This window comes from Pteropus alecto, unplaced genomic scaffold (assembly GCF_000325575.1).
Source record: "Pteropus alecto unplaced genomic scaffold, ASM32557v1 scaffold25, whole genome shotgun sequence".
NCBI classification, from domain to species: domain Eukaryota; kingdom Metazoa; phylum Chordata; class Mammalia; order Chiroptera; family Pteropodidae; genus Pteropus; species Pteropus alecto.
In genome coordinates, this window is record NW_006441955.1 from 4,690,947 (window position 1) to 4,710,677 (window position 19,731).

Below are 19,731 nucleotides of genomic sequence, written 5' to 3' on the forward strand. Positions count from 1 at the left end.
GAGGGGTGGAAGGGGGGGGGGGGGGGGGGGGGGGGGGGACGGATTCTGCAAATGCAGGTCTCCAAAGGCCCTATTTCTCTTAGCAGGAAAGGTGAATACTGTTCCTAAGGACCTACCAAATGCTAAGTAGTATGCTAGCCTCTTAAACATGTTTTTCCTAATTTAAGAGCCATTCTTTACCCAACCCTAGAATTTAGAAAAGCTTCAAGTACAACTTTCCTATCAAAACATTCCCTAGACCCGCTACTCCCTACCCCAAGAAATCTTCAGAGTCCAGTCTTAGCAGGAAAGGTGAATACTGTTCCTAAGGACCTACCAAATGCTAAGTAGTATGCTAGCCTCTTAAACATGTTTTTCCTAATTTAAGAGCCATTCTTTACCCAACCCTAGAATTTAGAAAAGCTTCAAGTACAACTTTCCTATCAAAACATTCCCTAGACCCGCTACTCCCTACCCCAAGAAATCTTCAGAGTCCAGGGGCAGTTGAAGAGGATAAAAAGAAATCTGGCGTGACCTAAGAGATAGAACGGAAGGGGGAACGTGTTAAAACAATAGGGTTATACTGGGCTAGGACCCAGGATGAGTAAAGATTAAGATAAGAATGCGGTCTGACCCTTTCCAAGCCCAGTATGTCCATCAGAAGAGGTGACCAGGAGCAGGAAACTGAAGCCCAACAAACAGGTGGCCCCGAGACAAGGCCGCGGCTCCATGGCGGTAAGTGCGCGGGCGCCACTGGGCTCAGCAGACGCAGGGCCGGAGTCCTAGCAGATAGTCCGCGCTGTTCTCCAAGTGCGGCTCAACCCTACACCTCGCGTTCCCAGATTTTTTTTTTCTAGCCTTTAAGGAAGTGATGTTAGACGGATGTGGGTGGTGCCTCCGGGGTCCGGTTTGGGACCGAGTGAGTTTAAAGGTGCAGATCACGTAGAAGGGTACTGGTGTTGTTCTTGAGCGCAAGTTGCTTCCTCTCACCCCAATTCTGGATGTTCAGTCGGAGGGCGGAGAGACAGAAAGGTGGGCAGAGCTAGTGGGGGTTGGGGAGGAGACCTGAGAACCGTTGCTGGTTGCGTCCGCCAGCAGGCTAGCCCCGCCCCCAAGAACCGCTGCACTTAATATCCACAATGCAAATTATTGATCCGTGAAGTCAGCAGCTCCAAACTGTAGGCGGGGTGCCCGTTGACCTCGGGTCCCACTTACTCTGCCGCAATTATAACTGACTAGACAAAAACAGATTTTATTCTTAGGTTCCTGCTCGGGTCTCGAAGAGACCTGGGCAAACCTGTTCTGCGATGCCTGGTTTCCGTGCTTTGCAAGAATCCCTCTTTCTGCTGGACAAACGCTGGACCTTATTTTTCTTTGCAACGGCAATTCTTCCACTCAGGAATTATGCAATTATGCAACCAACTGATGCAAGCTCCAAGAAAACCAAATATGGTATCTCTTGTTGCAAAATTGACCTAGCTTCTTCAGGGAACCAGGACATAAGTCACTGCAGACATTTAAAGCGTAAAGCTTCTTCTGGTTAAATCTATTTTTGTTTTTAAGCTGTGAGTCCAGTGTTTCACCTCAATTTTTCCTCTCTGATGCATAACAGGTCAAAATTTTCCGTCTCTCCTCCTGCGTGGAAACTAATTGAGTCCACTCCGGTAGAGTCCAACAGCGCTTACTTAATGCCTGGTGAAAGACATCTGACAAAGTACAGGCCCAAACCAAAATACACACCTCCTTTATTAGTCTCCCTACAATATTATAGGCACGGACACAATGGGACACTCGGAAGACTGCAAGCTCCAGAATGCAGCGCGGCCACCTGCACCTGCCGGCTTTCTAGTGGGAGGCACAGAGCACGCTGGGCTTTGTAGTTCGCGAATGCTCTCCCTGGATAGGCTGCTCTAGTGAGGGCCGGCTGTGTCACGTGGGTACTGCTCCCGCCGCCGCCGCTGCCGTCGTCTTTCTCTGTCTCGACTGAGGCAGCCATCTTGCTCTTGCCGCGTGCTGGTGTTGGAGGACCCTCCCTGCTTCAGGTGAGACCCCCGGCGGTCCCGCCACTTCAAGGCCATATGCCGCTGCGCACGGTCTCCCCCCGCCCTCTTCTTCCGACACCCGCTAACCGCTCGGGCTGCCACTTCCGCCGTGGCGTGCCAAGTGGGGGCGGAGGCGGCTAGCCTGTCGGTTACCGGCGGCGCAGCTGGGGGTCGGCACCTGAGGGAAAGTCCCCAGCACCACCGCCCCTTGTGGGGGCGAGCGGGCCCGCGCTGTTGCCACCCAGATCCCGTCCCCGCCTCTGTCCTGTTACTCGTCAATATTCACAACAGCAATGCTGTGAGCTTTGAGCTTTATACAGCTTGTCTGTTGTCATCTCATTTGATCCTTCCCTACAAACAGGGAAACAGAGGTTCGCAGCCCCCAGGCCCTAGCGCTTGGGGCCAAATTATGTTGCAGTGCTCTTCATCTCGAAATGGCAGTATTTGTTTACAAGTTGGTCTCGCACTCTGGGACGTTGTCTTGCCCATCTTCATAGCCCCATCACACTGCTTGATGCTTAGTAGGCTGTCAGGAAATTGATAATTGACCGACAGGCACAGTGTTACTAGTGAATGGCGGTTTCCACTTCCGTTCCCACGTTCTTTCACTATACCATAGATGTCCCCTCATAAGTGGTAACAATAGTTGCCAGTTTTTAAGTATCTACTGCGAGCTATATACCCTGTGCTTGATAACTTAACCTTTAACCCTTAAAACAACCCTGAGAAGTATGTGGTGGTAAACCTTTTCTAATAAGGAACACAAGTCCAGAGAAGTAAAATACCTTTCCGAAACCCTAAGTGATTGAACCTTGATCCTTCTGATTCCAAAGCCCGTGTTTCTCCTTAGAGAAACCCCACATAATAAAAAAGTCAGGACTAAAAGTTGAAATTATTTCATCTGTCTAAACAATGTATGTGAGAAAGTGCCTAACATAATCCTTGGAACTTAGGCACTCAGTAAATATTGATTAAAACTTCATTATTTACACCCTTTCTTGAGTCCTTGAGGGAAGGGCTGAAAGATTCTAGGATCCCCAGGGAAGAACTCATTAATCATATAGCCTTAGGAAGTTAATTCTCCATTTTAGTCCTAGGAAGTGACTTCCTTCTGGGCCCCCATTGGTAAATCTATTAATTGGGAGAGAAATAAACTTTTATTTGTTTATAATTTATACCTTGCTGCTGCTTGCAGGTATTTGAGATGGCCTCACATACAGGACAGTAAAGTACAGGTTGGCTGAGGAATAGGGAATTAAAGCAGGTGATCTTTAAGGTTTAGTCCAGATTCTGAGCTTGATATATCTTCTCTCATAGAATCTAATCCTCTTTCCTACTTGAATTCTACACACCCCAACAGGATTAGTAGTCAAAGGACCACCCTTCTTCCTCCCCTACCCCATTGAGCTTCGAACCTAGCTAAAATTCTTTTTCTCTGAGATACTCTTTGGGAACGAGTTCTCTGTTGTCTTGATTACCTGTAATGGAATCTGTTCTTTCATCTGCGCATTGATATAAAAAGTTAACTTTGTTGCATTTGTTTTTAAAGAAGTCAGGAGTCTATCTTGATTTCACCTCTTCTCTTCCATCTTTTCTCAGGGATTGTCACCTCAAAATGCAGAAGAGTCCCAAAAGGTTTACCCTGTATCTAGTTCTAGTATTTTCACTTAGTCCCTATTTTGTAAAAAAACCCCCAAAACCAAAAAAAAAAGTCCTTAGGCTTTTTGTTAGTTCATTACACCTTTATGGTCAATTCCTTTGAGAAAAGTGAATATTGGTCCTTTTCTGTGAATATTAAGTGTAGAAATTGGGATTTACATAAGCAAATTTAAGTCTATGGCAAGTTGACATTGGTACACACCTAAGACTACTGGTTTTGTACTGTAATCACATTTCCTCCTAGAAGAGTGTTTTTAGCTGCTTGAGCATTATGATAGAGTGCTGAGCGAAGATTAAGGAATCATAAATTCTCAATGTTATTTGAGAACTGGACTTTATGTGGCCTTAAAGCAGAGGTATATACAGAGGTATATACTTAGTGCCTAAGTATGGTGTCAGAATACAGAATGTTTAGTACTTATATAATCTTTGATTCTATTTAATCTTTTTTCATCTGAATGATTATAAAGAGGTTAGCGAATTGGCCAAAAAAAGGTTTGCTAACCACCTTGTCCTTTATTCCATCTCTCACATATCAGTAATGATCTGTTGATCCACAGAACAAGTAAAACAAGACATTGGCTTCTTTTTGTATATAGACTATGGAATTTTATGACCCATTATAAATGTAAGGACTTTTCTCCCTTAGTAAAAATTACCAGACTAGAATTCATGACTTTATATGTTCTCAGAATTTTCAAAATTAAGATTAGCCTTAAAAAGCTTATATTTAAGACTCTCCTTGCCTTCTCCCCACTGCCCTCTAGAAAATTTAGTATTATATAGCAGAGATATGTTTTTGTCAAATTGTGCAGTGAGGTTTTTACCCTGTATGCAAGAATATCTTAACAAGTATGATATACTATATCAGTGCAAGGTATTGAATGAACTCTGTGGAAAGTGCGGAAGTGCTGAACGTCTGAAAATCTGGGCTGTTTCCCTATTATTAACATATCATCTGACCTTGAATAGAGGACATGACTAACTCATATCTTGACAGCTAGACGGCCTATTGTTGAATTTGTCTTTTTTTTTTTTTTTTGGTCTTCTATTTATGATTTACAAATACAGAATGTGTTTTGGGAGAAAAAAGTCTACTTAAAGGTTGGGCTAATAACATTTAGTAACAGCTCTCTGCTGTAGAGGTTTTTGAGGGAAAAACTGGCCTGCCTACAGAGAATTTATAATGGATTAGGTTTTACAAAATGCCAGAGTACCAAATTATGCTTTTAGGAAGGGATCTTCAAATAGGTAACTTTGAATCTCATTTTATTTTCTATTTGTATATTTGACTCCCTTGTGGTATTATTTAATTTGGTTCTTTTAATGTCTGGTTTATGAAGCTAGAAAAGTTATTAATATTTATTAAGAATATAGACAGTATTAAAATGATCATGGTGGTGATAAATACTATAAGCTCAGTGAGCCAGAAGGTACTGTTGCATAAACAGTTATTTTATTTTGGTAAACAGTGACTTTAACAAATCTGTTTTTCCCCCCCTAGATTTACCAACAGCATGAATCAAGAAAAGTTAGCCAAACTTCAGGCTCAGGTCCGGATAGGGGGCAAGGTGAGTGTGGCGTAAGAAAAATTGATAGGCGAATGTATTATTATCAGATAGAATTGTTATTATTATTTTGGATTTGTGGTCACTGACAATCTAAAATCTTTTCAATAATCCAGATCAAACCACATTCCAATTTGAAAATAACTTGTCTGAGTCTAAAATAGAAAACTAGAAGACTTCGCTCTCTAATGGTGCAATGAAAATAGCCACCTTTGTTTGAATCCTCTTAACTTCTGGTAGTTATGTGACATGAACAAGTTATCCACCCTTGTAAAACTTCCGTTTTCACATCTGCAAAACAGAAGTAATCCTACATAAGATGCTTCTAAAGATTAGAGTACTATTTATAAAATACCTGACATGGTGGCTGGCACAGAGTAGATACTTAATAAATAATAGCTATTATTATGTTAGACTCACCTGCAGGGCATTCCAGATGTTAAGGTTACCTCTTCTTGACTGGATGCACTTACTGCTACAGTTAGGTTTATAAATGGTTTAATTGGAGATGCTCAAGCTGATGGTACATGTTCATTGCTAGGTTTTCCTCCCAAATTCCTTTCTATATGAACATGAGCATTCTTATTGTATGTATTTTGAAGCCTGAGGAAGAGCTCGTTCTGAGCACCAAAAATCTTAGATTCCCTTTAGCTCTGGCCCTAGGTTCAAGGAGAATATTCTACCCTTATCTCTGCCCAATACAGCCTTTGCAAAAGGAAAAGCAAGAATAGTGCTTACCTCAGATTTGGGGAGAGGGGTAGGTAGGACACTATGTAGCAGCCCCATTGTGTCATTTTCTTTGATGATAACCACAGCGCCTGGTGATGGGGACAGGAGAGGGTAAAGAGAAGTAATGACTAGTACTTTCTCCTTCTTTCATAGTGATACTGTTATATGACATTAGAATCATAGTAACACATTCATGTAACTAAAGTAGTCGCATTGTAGCATCGAATATACTATAATGTTCCAGTGCAAAAACTAGGGACCATAGAATATACCTGAAGAGCTTGATACAGCACATCACTATTATATATATTTTAAACGAGGTAGTTGGCACATTCATTCATTTAACTAATTTGTTGAGCACCTACTGTGTGCCAAGCACATAGCAGATAAACAAGTCAAGGTTTCCTGCTCTTGACCCAGCTTGAAAGAGAGACATGCTCGCACTTACACTACAGAATAGTAAATTTAAAAAATGAAGTACAAGGTGTTCTTGGCGTAGAGGAGACAAAAAAGTCATCACTGAGCTGAGATTTGGAGAATAAGGATTTATCACCAGGTAGACAGGTGAGAGGGTAAAGGTAGGTTGGAAAGGGACTCATTCTCATACATGAAAAGGCACAAATGCTGAGATAACATGGTGCTTAAATGGAATGGTTTGCTTTACTTTGGTATAGCTATAGTTTAGAGTATATAATGAATATAGAATGGTAGGAAACCAGGTAATTTGGGGTTGTATTATAGCCTTATATGCCATACTAGGAGTTTAGGCTTTTATCCTATAGGCAAGGGGCAACTATTGAAAGATTTTAAGGAGGAAGTAACAGTCATTCTAGAAAAGTAACTGCTGGCAATGTTGAAAATGAAATTAAATAGAAGTTTGCATAGAGGAGAAAATTGAGAAGCTATTGCCATAATATGTGGGACACAGATTTCTGAGTTGGAATTGACTGATGGAATATGGGAGATGAAGGGGAGAGAAAAGAGTCTGGGATGACCTCCATATTTCTGGCTTTAGAGACTGAATATACGGTGGTACTGCCAGCTACAAAACTTAGGAATATAGGACGAATAGTTTGGTAGACTGATAAGCTTATAGACATGTTGAAATTTGAAGTGTTTGAGGATCATTTGAATTGATGTATCCAGCAAGCAATTGAGCTATCCCTAAGTCAGGAACATTCCCAAATAAATGACCGTCCATGTAAATAGTCACTTCTAATCCATACTTCAGAAACAATTTCGTTAAACCTCTGCTGCTACTGACAGAGCTCTTCCCTCTCTCACCCCCACCCCCGCTAGAGTTGCTGAAACTGAAGCCTCTGTCTACCCCCAGTAAGGCTGAGTACTACTGCAGGAGCTGCCCAGAGGCAGAAATCTCCATTTTTTCTCTCTTTACTCCTGCCAGGTCTCAAAAAAGGTTTAGCCCTTAAGACTAGGCTGCTTTTGTTAGTGTTTCAGTTCTGCTTTAGGTTTCATTTTTGTAAATTGGCCCAGGAATTTTATCCATTATTTTAAATAGTTGTTCAGTGGAAAAATATATTTAGAGTTTCAAAATATCTATTTAGAAATAGGCTTTTTCTATCTCAGCAAATAGTATATTTTTTCAACGTCTTTACTCAGGCCAATTCTAAGCATCATTCTGGATTCCCTTTTTCCACATATCCTGCATCCAGTCATGTTTGTTCTTCTGATATTATGAAGTCTCCCCATCTCCACTGCCACAGCCCTCATGTCATCAGGACTGGTATAGTAGCTTCCTGATTGATCTCATTATAGTTCATTTTTCACAGCAACCTCAGTCATCTTTTAAAATCAGAAATCAGATCAAGTCATCTCTATGCTTAAAACCCTCCAATGGCTTCCTATTGCAATGGGAATAAAATCCAACTCCTGCCTGTGGCATTCTAGGCTACATGACCTGGCCCTTGCCTATCTTTCTGATTTCATTTTCCTCCTCCTCTCTCATTGTTTACCCTGCTCTAGCCATACTGGCCTACTTTCTCTCTGGAGACACAGTAGGTTCACTCTTGTTTCATTCTGCTTGGATCACTCTTCCCCTAGATCTTCCCATGGGTCTCAGCTCATGTCATCTCTTCAGAGGGACCTTCCCTGAACATTCTAATAAAGTAGTGCTTGGCTCTCACCTAATACTCTTTATCATTGTTATTATTTTTTTTCTTAATACTGTTGCCCCATTTGAAATGATCTAATTTGTTTATATATTTATTGACTTTCTCACTGTAATGTAAGCCCTTTGAAGAAAGAACTTGATCTTTTTCATTACTGGATTCTAGGCTCTAGAACACTCACATAGTAGGCATCTGATTCTTAATTATGTCATAATCTCCAAAGTTTTAGAATATCTTTAGATTTTATTGTCAGGGGATGGTAGGTACTGTTTAAAAAAAAAAACCATCCCTTATAATGTTTGAAAGTTGTTATAAAGCACACTAAATTGCTGTGAAGTTATAAATTATTTTTTATTAGAAAACTTTTGAAAATATATTGAAATGATAAAGGCTAGGTATTGGATAAAATAAGAACTGGCTAGAACTGACCTTCAAAAATCTGGATTAGGCTGACAAATACAACTCTGATCAGTCTTACTAATCATTACTATTAAGTCAGCAATTTATGTGGGTTTTAGTTAGTGTACTGTGGATAGGAAGACATGTGATTACAGTTGCCAGATGCAAGCCATGCTAAACCCTTCTGTTCAATTATTTTTCAGGGTACAGCTCGCAGAAAGAAGAAGGTGGTACATAGAACAGCGACAGCTGATGACAAAAAACTTCAGAGTTCTCTAAAAAAACTGGCTGTGAATAACATAGCTGGTATCGAAGAGGTATGATCACTTTGTAAACTGTTAAATTATGCGGACAAAAAGCATATTCACAAATAATTATTTACACTTTTCAAACGTAAAACAGCAGTTTAGAAGAATCCGATATTGTCACTTAGATGTCTTGGTGGACTATAGCTGTTGAATTTGCTTACTGTATAAAATTGGATGATTGACCAAAAAATGATTTTAGTAGACAGTTAAAGAATTCATCATAGTTTTCAGACTGAAAGTTTTTCACGTATGACAAAATTATGGAACTGATCTTGAATTTTAATGTAAAATAAAAGACTATTTTAAATAATATAGAAATAAACTCCAAGATTTCTTCAAAAAAGGTGGATTTTTTTTTCCCATTTTCCCACTATTCTACTCTACAAAGTCTTTCTAATTATTACCTCAGCCAAGAAGCTCTAGCAATAGCTTTCCATGGATTGGATTTCTTACTAGTCCTCTCTCAAAAATATTTGGTTAAATTTTTAAAAAATCATTTTATTATATTTTGATGATACTACTATTCTCAAATATGAAGTCAAATGTTGATGTTATTTCAAAAGACACAAGAACAATTATAACATTAACTATTTGTGATCTTTTACCATATAGATCCACTTCTGCCTAAAGATCCTATTTCTGATAGTTACCAATGTTTAAATTTTCACTGCCGTAAGTTAGATTGAATTATCAATACTATTTGTGGTACCACCTCACCAAAGAAAGAGGAAGTACTTGCCTGCTTTATGTCTTGTATTATTGAACACCTGCTACACAGAATTCATTATTTACATTATAGATTAAAGAAATCCCCATCAGTGTTTCCATGGACGTTGCTTTTTCAGATCTTTTTCCTTTTTCAGGTCTTAATGCAGATGTTATTTCCTCTCAAGCATTCCTGGTAGCACACATACACATTTTTGCAAAGAAGGGTTAGGTGCCTTTCCTATGTGCTTCATAATGCCCTGTATTTACTTTTATTATGACATTTATTAAACTGAATTATGAATTTCTTTTTGTTAGTATTGCCATTACAGGTTTAAGTTTTTGAGGAGTCATAGCTCCTGAACATTACACAGAAAATGGTACATTATAGGCAAGTATACACTCTCATTGAGTGTCTCCCTGTATATGCTGTCTTCCAACCCTCACCAACTAGTTGTCCAGAGGAAATATGCATAAAGATCATTAACAATGCAAAGTAACAGCTGTAAAATTAGGGAGAATTTTTATTTTTCTTTCTCTCTTTCTAAAATGGTTTTTGAGAACTAAGATATTTCTACTTCATATAATGCTTTGCAGATCTAAAATAATTTTGTTTAGGAATATCTAGTATGCTATATATAATCTGGCTTGCTTCAAGCATATTTAATATTACGCTAAAGTAAAATTTTTCTTCAATTTTTTTAAAGAAAGTGATGATACATACTTGGTTTAAAAACAGCTATTGGGAAAAAGAAATTTGCATTAAATGTATACATGAAAACATACAATTTTCATAAACAAGATGTGAAAAAATATCTTAGATGAAATAACATTAATTATAATTTTTTTTTAATTTGGGATATTTTAAACTTGTTTCAAAGTACTGAACTCTGAAGAATATACTATCTTTTTATTTTTTGGCAGTTTAAGAAAAGCAGGTAAAAACTTTTGAAAAGAGAAGACACCATTGCCAAATAATATTACTACGTTTTCTGTACTTAGACCTTCAAAACATCAAAAAAGTAGAAATTACTCAGTTTGGTGGGTGTGGAGCAGGGAGATCAGTGATGGGTTTCAAAAACTTGTTGAATGGACTTTGCCAAGTTCTAATCTTACTTTCAGTATTGGTGATTTTTCCCCCTCCCAACGTTTAATTTATGTCCTCTTCAGAAACTTTAAAAACTGAAGGACTGTTTGGATTGAGACAAGATTCTCTGATCTTTTATTTATTCAATAGTTTGTTGATTTGGTGTAATAGTTATAATATATGTAGGTTTCTTTTACATATTACCAAAGACAGATAAATCCAAAGCTGTCAAAGTAATGGGCAGGGGAGTCTCAGAGACTGTTTCAATACAAAATCAAGTAAATGACCAGGTTTTAGGAAGGAATTCCTAGGTGCATTCCAAGAGTATAACCCAGGACTGAATTTCTGGAAATGTTTTATGTTTTGTGCATTTGAAGATATTTGGATGTGCTTATTTAGTAATCTAGTTGGATATAGTGACTGCTGTCACCTTTCTTCCCCGATAACATGAATCAATAATAGGAACTGTTCCATTTCTCAGAAACAATTGATTTTATAAGTTATTTGGTGAAATGTCACCAAAAATCTGAATCTCTGATTCATATGGCCTAGTTGCTGCATAGACTTTTACTATTATATTCAGAGGACAGCTTCTCTCTTAACTAGGATATAATTCTGCCTCTATGAAACCTTCCCTGTCTTTCTAAGCATAATTAATCCTTTCTCTGTACTTACACTGCCCTTAGCTTAAATTGCTCTGCTATAATACATTTATTATTACAACCTCATATTGTGGCGTATAATGGTTACTTATTAACCAAATAGTCTGTTTTCAGTAGATTATAAGAGTCTTGACAACAGGAACCATTTTTATTTATTATTTATAGCATGCCGACTCCTATGTTGAAATGTCTTGAGCCTTTTAAGTTTGAGATACTGATTAGGAGGAATTATTCTGCAAGAAGTTAGCTGTAGGGAGCTGGAGCTCAGAAGAAAGCTCAGGGCTAGGAATGTAAATTTTGTAATTGTACACCTAAGTTTTATATTTTCCTTTTCCTGGTTATTTTTCCTGAACCACTTGTACAGAAAGGGTACCTAAAGTTACTGGTTAACTCTTACCACAGTTCCTTCTTCCTCCAACTCAAGTGCTGATGGGTGGACAGCTGAGTATAGAAAAGTAAAAGGGAAACATTATGACCCATCCACCTTATTCCAAACCAGTCTCACTTTATCTTGTAATTTCCTGCCCTTTTTTTTTTTTTACTATATTTTTATTGTGGTGATATATATATATATATCACCACAATATTGTAAAACCACCACCACCATTATCTATTTCCGAAATTTTTCATCCCAAACAGGAACTCTATGCCCTTTAGGCAGTAACTCCCTGTTTCCCTCTCCCTCAGCCCAAATAATGTCTGACCTACTGTCTGTCTCTGTGGATTTGCCTATTGTGATATTTTGTATAAGTTGAATCATATAATATTTGTCCTTCCATGTCAGCTTACTTAACTTAGCATAGTGTTTTCAAGGTTAATCCATGTTGTAGCATGTATCAACTTCACTCCTTTTATAGTTGAATAATATTCCATTGTATGGATAATACCACATTTTATCCATTCATCTGTTGATGAACATCTTTTGTTTTAAAAGAATTTTTACCTCCCTCAATATAAAAGTATATTGTCATTGTAGAAAATTAGGGTATGTAGAAATTATGAAGAAGATACAAACATTGAATCATAATACCATTACCCAGAAATAACTACTGTTAGTCTTTTATTTCTTTCCCATTTTTGTATGCATATATTTTTATATATGTACATAAACATATCTGAGACTAGCTAGATATACAATTTGGAACCATTTTTCCCCCCAAATAGCATGTTATAAAAATTGTTTCATATTGTTAAAATATTCTTAATCATCCGTCTAGATGGCTACGTATATTCCAATATATCATATAACCATAATTTAACATGTCTTTATTATACATTGTAATGCTTTGATAATAAAAGAATCACATGTTGGACTTTTATGTATATAAATAGTTACCTTCATCTCTGACTTCCTTCAGATAGATTCTTAGAAATGCAGCTACTGGCTGAAAGAGCATGAACATTTTTAGAACTCTTCGTCCATATTGCCAAATTGCTTTTCAGAAAGGTATGCCATTTTACACTATCTACAGCATAGCTGTAGAGAATTCATCTCATCAGGCTCTTGCCACCAGAGTATAAGAGAAAATGATCCCAGCATATCATATAGTGTAATGACAGTTCTTAGTGTTAGCTTATATCAATGATAATAGGTTATACTTTATACTAGCCTTTAGAAATAAGCAGGTGCTGAGCTTAGAAGGATTGATTGAGAAAGATACTGACTTAAGGGAATATGTGCAAAGCCCATAATCCAAAATATGATATCCCTTAGCCTCACAAAACCGCAGATAGTTATGTGCCTTATTCTTAAAATGTCTATTATTTCACTCCATTAAGATATAGGAGGAAGGCAATAAAAAATGAATTTTCTGATAAACATTTAAGGTGCCACTACATATAGGAAGCAGTGGCAGTAAATTGATTGTAAGACAACTGTCAATTCTCAGAACTGCAGCTACCTGGCCTAGTAGGGATACAAAAAAAAAATCACAAAAATTTAAACCTCTCTGAACTGAGAAGGTAGTTGTCAGCAAGAGCTATGGAGTCAAGTATAACTGCAAGCCTCCTATAGCCATAAAAACTTACTGCTGTGTAGAACTAAAGCTTCAGATTTGCCAGATAGAAGGCTGCTGTGATTAATGTGTGTGCCTGACTCACAGGCTAGCAAAAGCAGGGTTTTTTAAAGTTTTGATAGCAACATGATGGTGCCACCCAGCAATTGCCTCAAATGACTTAAATTGGCCCTAAATTCTGTAGGACAGTTGGGCTAATTCTGAAAGCTCAGAACTATAGGAAAAGTCAGGCCAAAGATATACCCCAGTTCTGGGCATCTTCAATGGGAGCATTACTGGTGATGTTTCTAAACCGTGAGGTGACCCCTCATCTAGCATTTTGGAGTTGAGGTCTGATAGTATCCATGACTTTAGAATAAATTGTATAGGAGGTGTCCTTTCATTCAGCAAATTTGAGTGACTTACGTGCTGGACACCTGGGGGATACTATGTCTAGTAACGTGTGGTCTCTGACCTCAAGAAGTTTACCTTCTTGTAAATACAATTATACTACAACAATTATATTTAATTGTAAATCGCATGAAGTGCAGGTTTATAAGCCTTAAGTTTTCACAGAGAAAGAAGCATCTGACCCAGGACTTGGATAAATGGGAATTTGCAAGGTGGAGAAGCAGGAAAAGGTTCTTCTAAACAGTGAAAACTGCATGTCTAAATGCACTAGGCATGAGAGGACAAAATACTTTCTGGTAACTACAAGACATGTCAGTATTGTTAGAACAAAAAATAAGAGCAAGGGCATCTGCTGTTTTGTACTGGGTTTTCAAAAATGCCTCCTCCAATTGCTCAAGTAGCATCCTTACTTTCAATTACCTGTTAAGTGGAAAAACGTTTTGACATAAAGGGGCTGTTTGACTGATTGAAAAGGGGACCTGAATGCCAGTATAATAGCTGGTTTAAATAGTCTTTGTTTACTTGTCTGCTCCTTGTCCTTATACCATCTAAGATTATATGACTTATTTAGACCAAACATAAGCAAAATCACTAGAATAACTGAATTCTCTCTATAAAATGTACACAAATTTGCTTTGTGAATTTAACAAATTCCTTATCCCTTTTGCCTCTAAAAGAGTAGGAGAAGTGTCTTAACTGAGTAGCCCAACAATTCATCATTTGATAGTTTCTAATAGCTTGTGTCTAGGAGCTTTATATAACCATGTCATTTGCTCAGTAGAGAGGAAGGAATGTTAGATTGAAATGAAATATTCTGGCCTTTAAACTTCTAGTATTTCATTGTCTATTCTAAAATTAAACTCTCTACCCCTTTCTGGACCTTTTTATTCATGAAGCTACATCTTTTATACAACTCCATTTAAAACAATCTAATACATTTATTTCTATTTCACAGTCTGAGATGGAATTCATCTTGCTTTTCACACTAAACTCAAATAGCATATTTCATACTACAAAGACCAACATCAGGACATAAAATATAACTTAACATTTAGGCCTTGAAAAAGAAGCTTGAACAGAAAGAAAATTCATGAATTTGTTCCTTTTGGCTCCGTGTTAGCCTCTTATTTATTTTGTAGCCAAGAAGATATATATATATCCATATATCTGTGCTGTTTTTCTTTTGCATTCTCCTTTTAGCCTATATTCTGAGATAAATAATTCTCTAGCAAGCTTTCATGGGGCCACAGAATTGAATTTTTATAGGCAAATAAATGTTTTAAGAATACGAATGACATTGTAAGAAGGAAACCAAACAAAGTTGTGAAACCCAGGTTTGTGTTCTGGGTTTACACATAACCAGCTATTTGTCCTTGAGTATGTTGCTTAACCAAGAGCTCTTGTCTTTAGTATTCATTTCTTTAACAGCAGATTTGAACTAGAAGACCTCTAAGTTCAACAAATAACATGGGCAAGGAAAAAAAAAACCAATAAAAGACAAATATGCGGCCTGACTTTTTTGGTATAATATTGATTTCAAATCTGTGATTTGAACGTCTGTGAAATTTAAAAATCTCAAATTCCAATATTTGAGACTCTTTTCATACCTGGAAGTATTGTACAAATCCTTTATTAAATTATATGGTTTGGTCTTGATTTGGAAAATATAGTCCTACTGTGTCTTTATTCTTTTCCCAGACTAAAATTATGTGATTCTAGGATAGATCCAGAGCAACATCTAATTTCATATCTACTACGCTGCCTCCTTCTCAAGCTGTTCCTCTCCAAGATTTTTAGCCACTTTAATACTAAACTTTTCTAATTTAACTATAATTATCTTCAGAACTTTATAATTTATCTTTTTCTAAAGTTAATGTAAAGTATTTTTAACTCACAATATTTGTTTGGGACAGCTGATTGAATGCTTACTGTGTGTAATATACATAATAGAACCTCAAGTACAATGCTCAGAGAGGGGAGGGTAGAGAATTGAAAGTGATTTTTGTCAGGAAAAAAATTGGGGAAATTATTTGTGGGGTTTAGTTAAGTTTTCCAGGGGATTTGCCTTTATTTTCTCTGTGTTCCAGGTCTTGCCTGAAATTTAGAACCCCCTTTCTTCCCCTTCCTTTCTGGTGCTATCAGTGGTGGTGATCACCTCTGAGGAAGAAAAGCCCACTTCCACTTACCATGGAGAACACTCAGCATCTCTGCTTGACTGTGACAAGGGCAGTTTTTGGATGGATCATGAAATGCTTCTAAAGTAGCCAAGAATTAACTCTCCTAACCTTTTTATGTAATAAGCATGTTACCACCAAGGTAACTTATCCAGTGGAGTCAGCTACATAGTGGAATCACATTATTTACACATTTAACTTATGCAAATTCAACTCTACTAAAACACAGAAAGCGAGAAAGAAAAATAACATTTTAAATAGCTCATGTTCAACCTTTTCAGTAAGTCCCAGGCAATAGATTAAATCAACCTTGAAACAGTCGGTTCATATTGATGAAACCTTTAGAAAGAATGTGAAGATGGTTTTAAAAGTTTCCCAGTAATTAATAAAGTATGTTCAGGTGGACAGGCAAGTTGAGTGGGAGAGCTTCTTTGACATTTATTTTACAAGGATTATTGAAAGTTATTGAGAAGCAATATTTAAGTATTACAGGAACTGACAAAAATCTACAAAATGACATGATGAGAACAAGTTGAAATCTTTAAGTTTACTAACTGTTCAAAGGAATGAAACAACTGATTGGTTAAATTTCTGAGTGTTCTTTATGGATTTTCAGTGGTTATTTTTACCATACACTCTTATCCCATTAACAACCCACCCCCTAAGTAAGATGCTACCCACCAAATGGTGTCTGTATTGATAGTATAAATTGAGTAAGATAATGGGCATTTCATTAAGAAGCCAGTTATTGGCTGATTATTACATTTTTTAAAAATGTGGGCATGAAATTTTTTCTCGTAGTAGAAGTCTTTGAATTTGAAATTTAGATTCTTTGACCATTCTAGTAATTTGTGCCATCTATACCATTTACTTTGTTGGTAGGGTCTTTTTCCACCTATATGCACAGCTTAGATAATTACTACCTTGGAATTACATAACTACCAAGCAAAAAAACATAATTGGTGAAATTGTTTTTAAAACGATACTTTTAGTTGTACCTAATATGTGAAGTACATTTTTCTTTCATGATCTACAGGTAAACATGATTAAAGATGATGGGACAGTTATTCATTTCAACAATCCCAAAGTCCAAGCTTCCCTTTCTGCTAACACCTTTGCAATTACCGGTCATGCAGAAGCCAAGCCAATCACAGAAATGCTTCCTGGAATATTAAGTCAACTTGGTGCTGACAGCTTAACAAGTCTTAGGAAGTTAGCTGAACAGTTCCCTCGGCAAGGTTGGTATTTTAATTTAGTACTTCTTTTCCTCCCTGCCTTAATTAAAGAACCTACTGATTTAAAAGGTGTCTCATTTTATACTGGAAGGATTTGCATGTATGTATATTTTACTTTTATAATGTTACTTGTATGCTTCAGAAATTTTTGAATTTGTTTCTTTAATAATTATGCAATGTGGCATAGGGAATACTTGGATACATTTTAGTGTGGATATGAGCTAACGACAAAGAACTTTTAAAAGTTCTTTGTTGAGAGTTACTACCTAAAGGAAAGTGCCAGGATCTGCAGGCCACATTTTATAAACAGTCAATTTGATACTCACTTCTGACTAATAACAGGAACATAGTGTTACCACAGAACTACATTTTTAATATTGGTGATTGTACTCTAGATGTAGCAACCATATATTCTGAATTTCCAAGATAGTTCTGGTTGCAAATGTGCCTTGTCACCCCTAAAAATCAGAGCCTATTATTTCAGTGCTCGTGCTACATAGATGTATACTTTCTTACACCAAAAGAGATGGAAAAAAATCTTGAATATTGATTTTATTATTTGGAGAATAAATTAACTATAATGTCTTTTTATTCAAACTAATCTGAAGTACTCTGTTTTGCATATAAATTTTACCATCACTGCCCATTGAAATTGCCAGCCGTATTTAGCGTATATCTAATAAGTTAAAGTTTTATTGGTTTTAGTATTAAGTAAAAAATATGGCGTTAGATTAGACAATATTTAGCTTTTTTCTGAAAAACTATATTATATTTACACAGGAGAAAAGGATATAACAGTATAAGTGTGCCTGTAGACATCTTTGTTCCCAATGACTAACCTTGAAACAAACTTTTCATAGTGTTGGATAGCAAAGCACCAAAACCAGAAGATATTGATGAGGAAGATGATGATGTTCCAGGTTAGTGACATTTCTTTAATTTTAAGATTTTTAGCATTTTGCTTATCTCATTTAATTCATTGCATAATGACTTACATTTTTTTTTGGTTGATGGTAGCTCACGAGTTTAAATTGATTCACAATGATGTGGATATGAGCTAACGACAAAGAACTTTTAAAAGCCCTCCCACTTAGAACTTAGGATCAGAAATTGTCACACAAAGCTCTGCTGCCTGCATTTATTAATAAGGAATCACTGTGATTATAAATTCGTATAGTTATTATTAAAACATTCTGTGGGTATTTCAATTAACATGTGAAAATGCTGTTTACCTTAGTAGTTTGCATAGACAAAAAAAGACTAACATTTCCTTTAGGATTACTGTTTTAAGCAGATAAATGAAGCATTGATAGTAAAATGCCACCAATTCATTTCTTCCTCTGTCCTGTATATTTTCAGGCTAATTCTAGTAGCAGTAGTTTTGTTTTATTGAGATTAGAAGTTAGGAATCTTATTTACCTCTTTTTTTGGTATCTTTAATTCATTTACTTTTTTTTCAGATCTCGTGGAAAATTTTGATGAGGCATCAAAGAATGAAGCTAACTAAAATCTTTTCTGGTTTTTGGAAGCTGGCATGGACTAGATTTTAACAAATCAGCTATGTGGTTCCAAAGTTTCACAGACACGGAGAACATCAACTGTTACTAGTTCAGTAATATAAATATTTTGTATATTAATAATGCTGTTTGTTCAGCATTTTTCGGTCATTTGATTTTGCATTTTGCACTTCCTCCCAGGATCTCTTCTTTTGGTCAAAATACGAAGTAATGTTGCAGTTTGAGGGTATTTTGATTTTTGATTCTTGGCTTTTTGTTTCATTTTTTTGTTTGGGTATTTTTGGTGTGTGTACGTTTATGTATGCGTGTGGGTATGTGTGTATACAGTGGAGAGCAAATTGGAAAACAGTTCTATTTATCCTCCTTCCCCCAGTAGAAATAAAACAAATCTTTACATTTGTTACTTTTATTTTTTTCTATGAATGTACAGAATTAATGAAAAGTGAGTCTCTTGGATTTCAAATCTGAGGAGATTTTTATCCTTGGAGGTTTGGTTTTAATTTGCTCGGTTAACATTTTTTATACATTTCTCTGGGTTTAAAAGGTTTTGAGATATTTTTCCCAGCTTCATGCTGGTGTAAATGGGTAGCATATCTTTGGTGCAGTTGCCTTAGACTCACTTACCTAGTCAGACCCAGAAGAATTTCTTCTACTAGTTTTCTTCCTAAATGCCCTTTTTCCTCTCCTTTTGGTCTCCAAATGGCCCGGTCAGCCTTTGGTAATGCTCTTCCTCATCTTCCACCTAGCCTCAGAAGGATGTTCTCCATACTGAGTTACGTGAGTGCCTAATCCCTCTTTTTGTAAGACTTTATTCCCTCATCTTGAGGAATAACAGCTCCGTCTTCAACTTTTTATTTCCTCCTTGGTTTTATAGTTCAGTAGATTTCAAACTGGAAAAGCTAGCATGTGCTTGCTAAATAATTTTATGCCAGCCTTATCCTGTATCCTAGCTGTTCTTAATAGCAGGTGCAAAATGCCTCTTTTTCAGCAAGGTTGAAGTTGAGAGTGTCCTTTTTGAATCAGAAAAAAATAGGCCATTGACTCATCCCCCAGCACAAATGGGCATTCTATGAAACGTTACTGGCCCCAGGAGGATTTCTTTAACCACACTCCTGCTCTTGGCCTTGAACCTA

At 36.8% G+C, this 19,731-nt stretch overlaps 2 protein-coding genes across 4 annotated transcripts in view; one reads left to right on the top strand and one right to left on the bottom strand.

Annotated features, from left to right (window-relative positions):
* The window catches only part of LOC102881310 (thioredoxin domain-containing protein 12), a 25,839-nt gene extending 24,081 nt beyond the window's left edge, over nt 1-1,758 (bottom strand). Inside the window, exon 1 of one of the 2 annotated variants that reach the window (XM_006919193.3) lies at nt 614-1,105. In XM_006919193.3, the coding sequence (XP_006919255.1) occupies nt 614-710 (97 nt within the window). In that variant the 5' untranslated portion in view covers nt 711-1,105. Of the gene's footprint in view, nt 1-613 lie in introns of both variants that reach the window. The other variant, XM_025052059.1, reaches the window with a different exon arrangement.
* A 121-nt stretch (nt 1,759-1,879) lies between these two features.
* BTF3L4 (basic transcription factor 3 like 4) lies at nt 1,880-19,001 on the top strand. Of its 2 annotated transcripts, XM_006919194.3 has the most exons (6): nt 1,880-2,021; nt 5,185-5,251; nt 8,709-8,822; nt 16,883-17,084; nt 17,942-18,001; nt 18,542-19,001. In XM_006919194.3, the coding sequence occupies exons 2-6, from the start codon at nt 5,198-5,200 to the stop codon at nt 18,586-18,588; spliced, it is 477 nt and encodes a 158-aa protein (XP_006919256.1). In that variant the 5' UTR covers nt 1,880-2,021; nt 5,185-5,197; the 3' UTR covers nt 18,589-19,001. The 2 variants fall into 2 exon arrangements, with proteins under 2 accessions (XP_006919256.1, XP_024907828.1); XM_025052060.1 differs by lacking the exon at nt 5,185-5,251 and having other exon boundaries at nt 1,913-2,021.
* The last annotated feature ends 730 nt before the right edge of the window (nt 19,002-19,731 follow it).

Coding starts and splice junctions, on each gene's coding strand:
- BTF3L4 (XM_006919194.3), top strand. CDS start 5,198: ATGAATCAAGAAAAGTTAGCCAAACTTCAGGCTCAGGTCCGGATAGGG. Junction 17,085..17,941: donor TGAACAGTTCCCTCGGCAAG/GTTGGTATTTTA, acceptor AACTTTTCATAG/TGTTGGATAGCAAAGCACCA. Junction 18,002..18,541: donor GGAAGATGATGATGTTCCAG/GTTAGTGACATT, acceptor CTTTTTTTTCAG/ATCTCGTGGAAAATTTTGAT.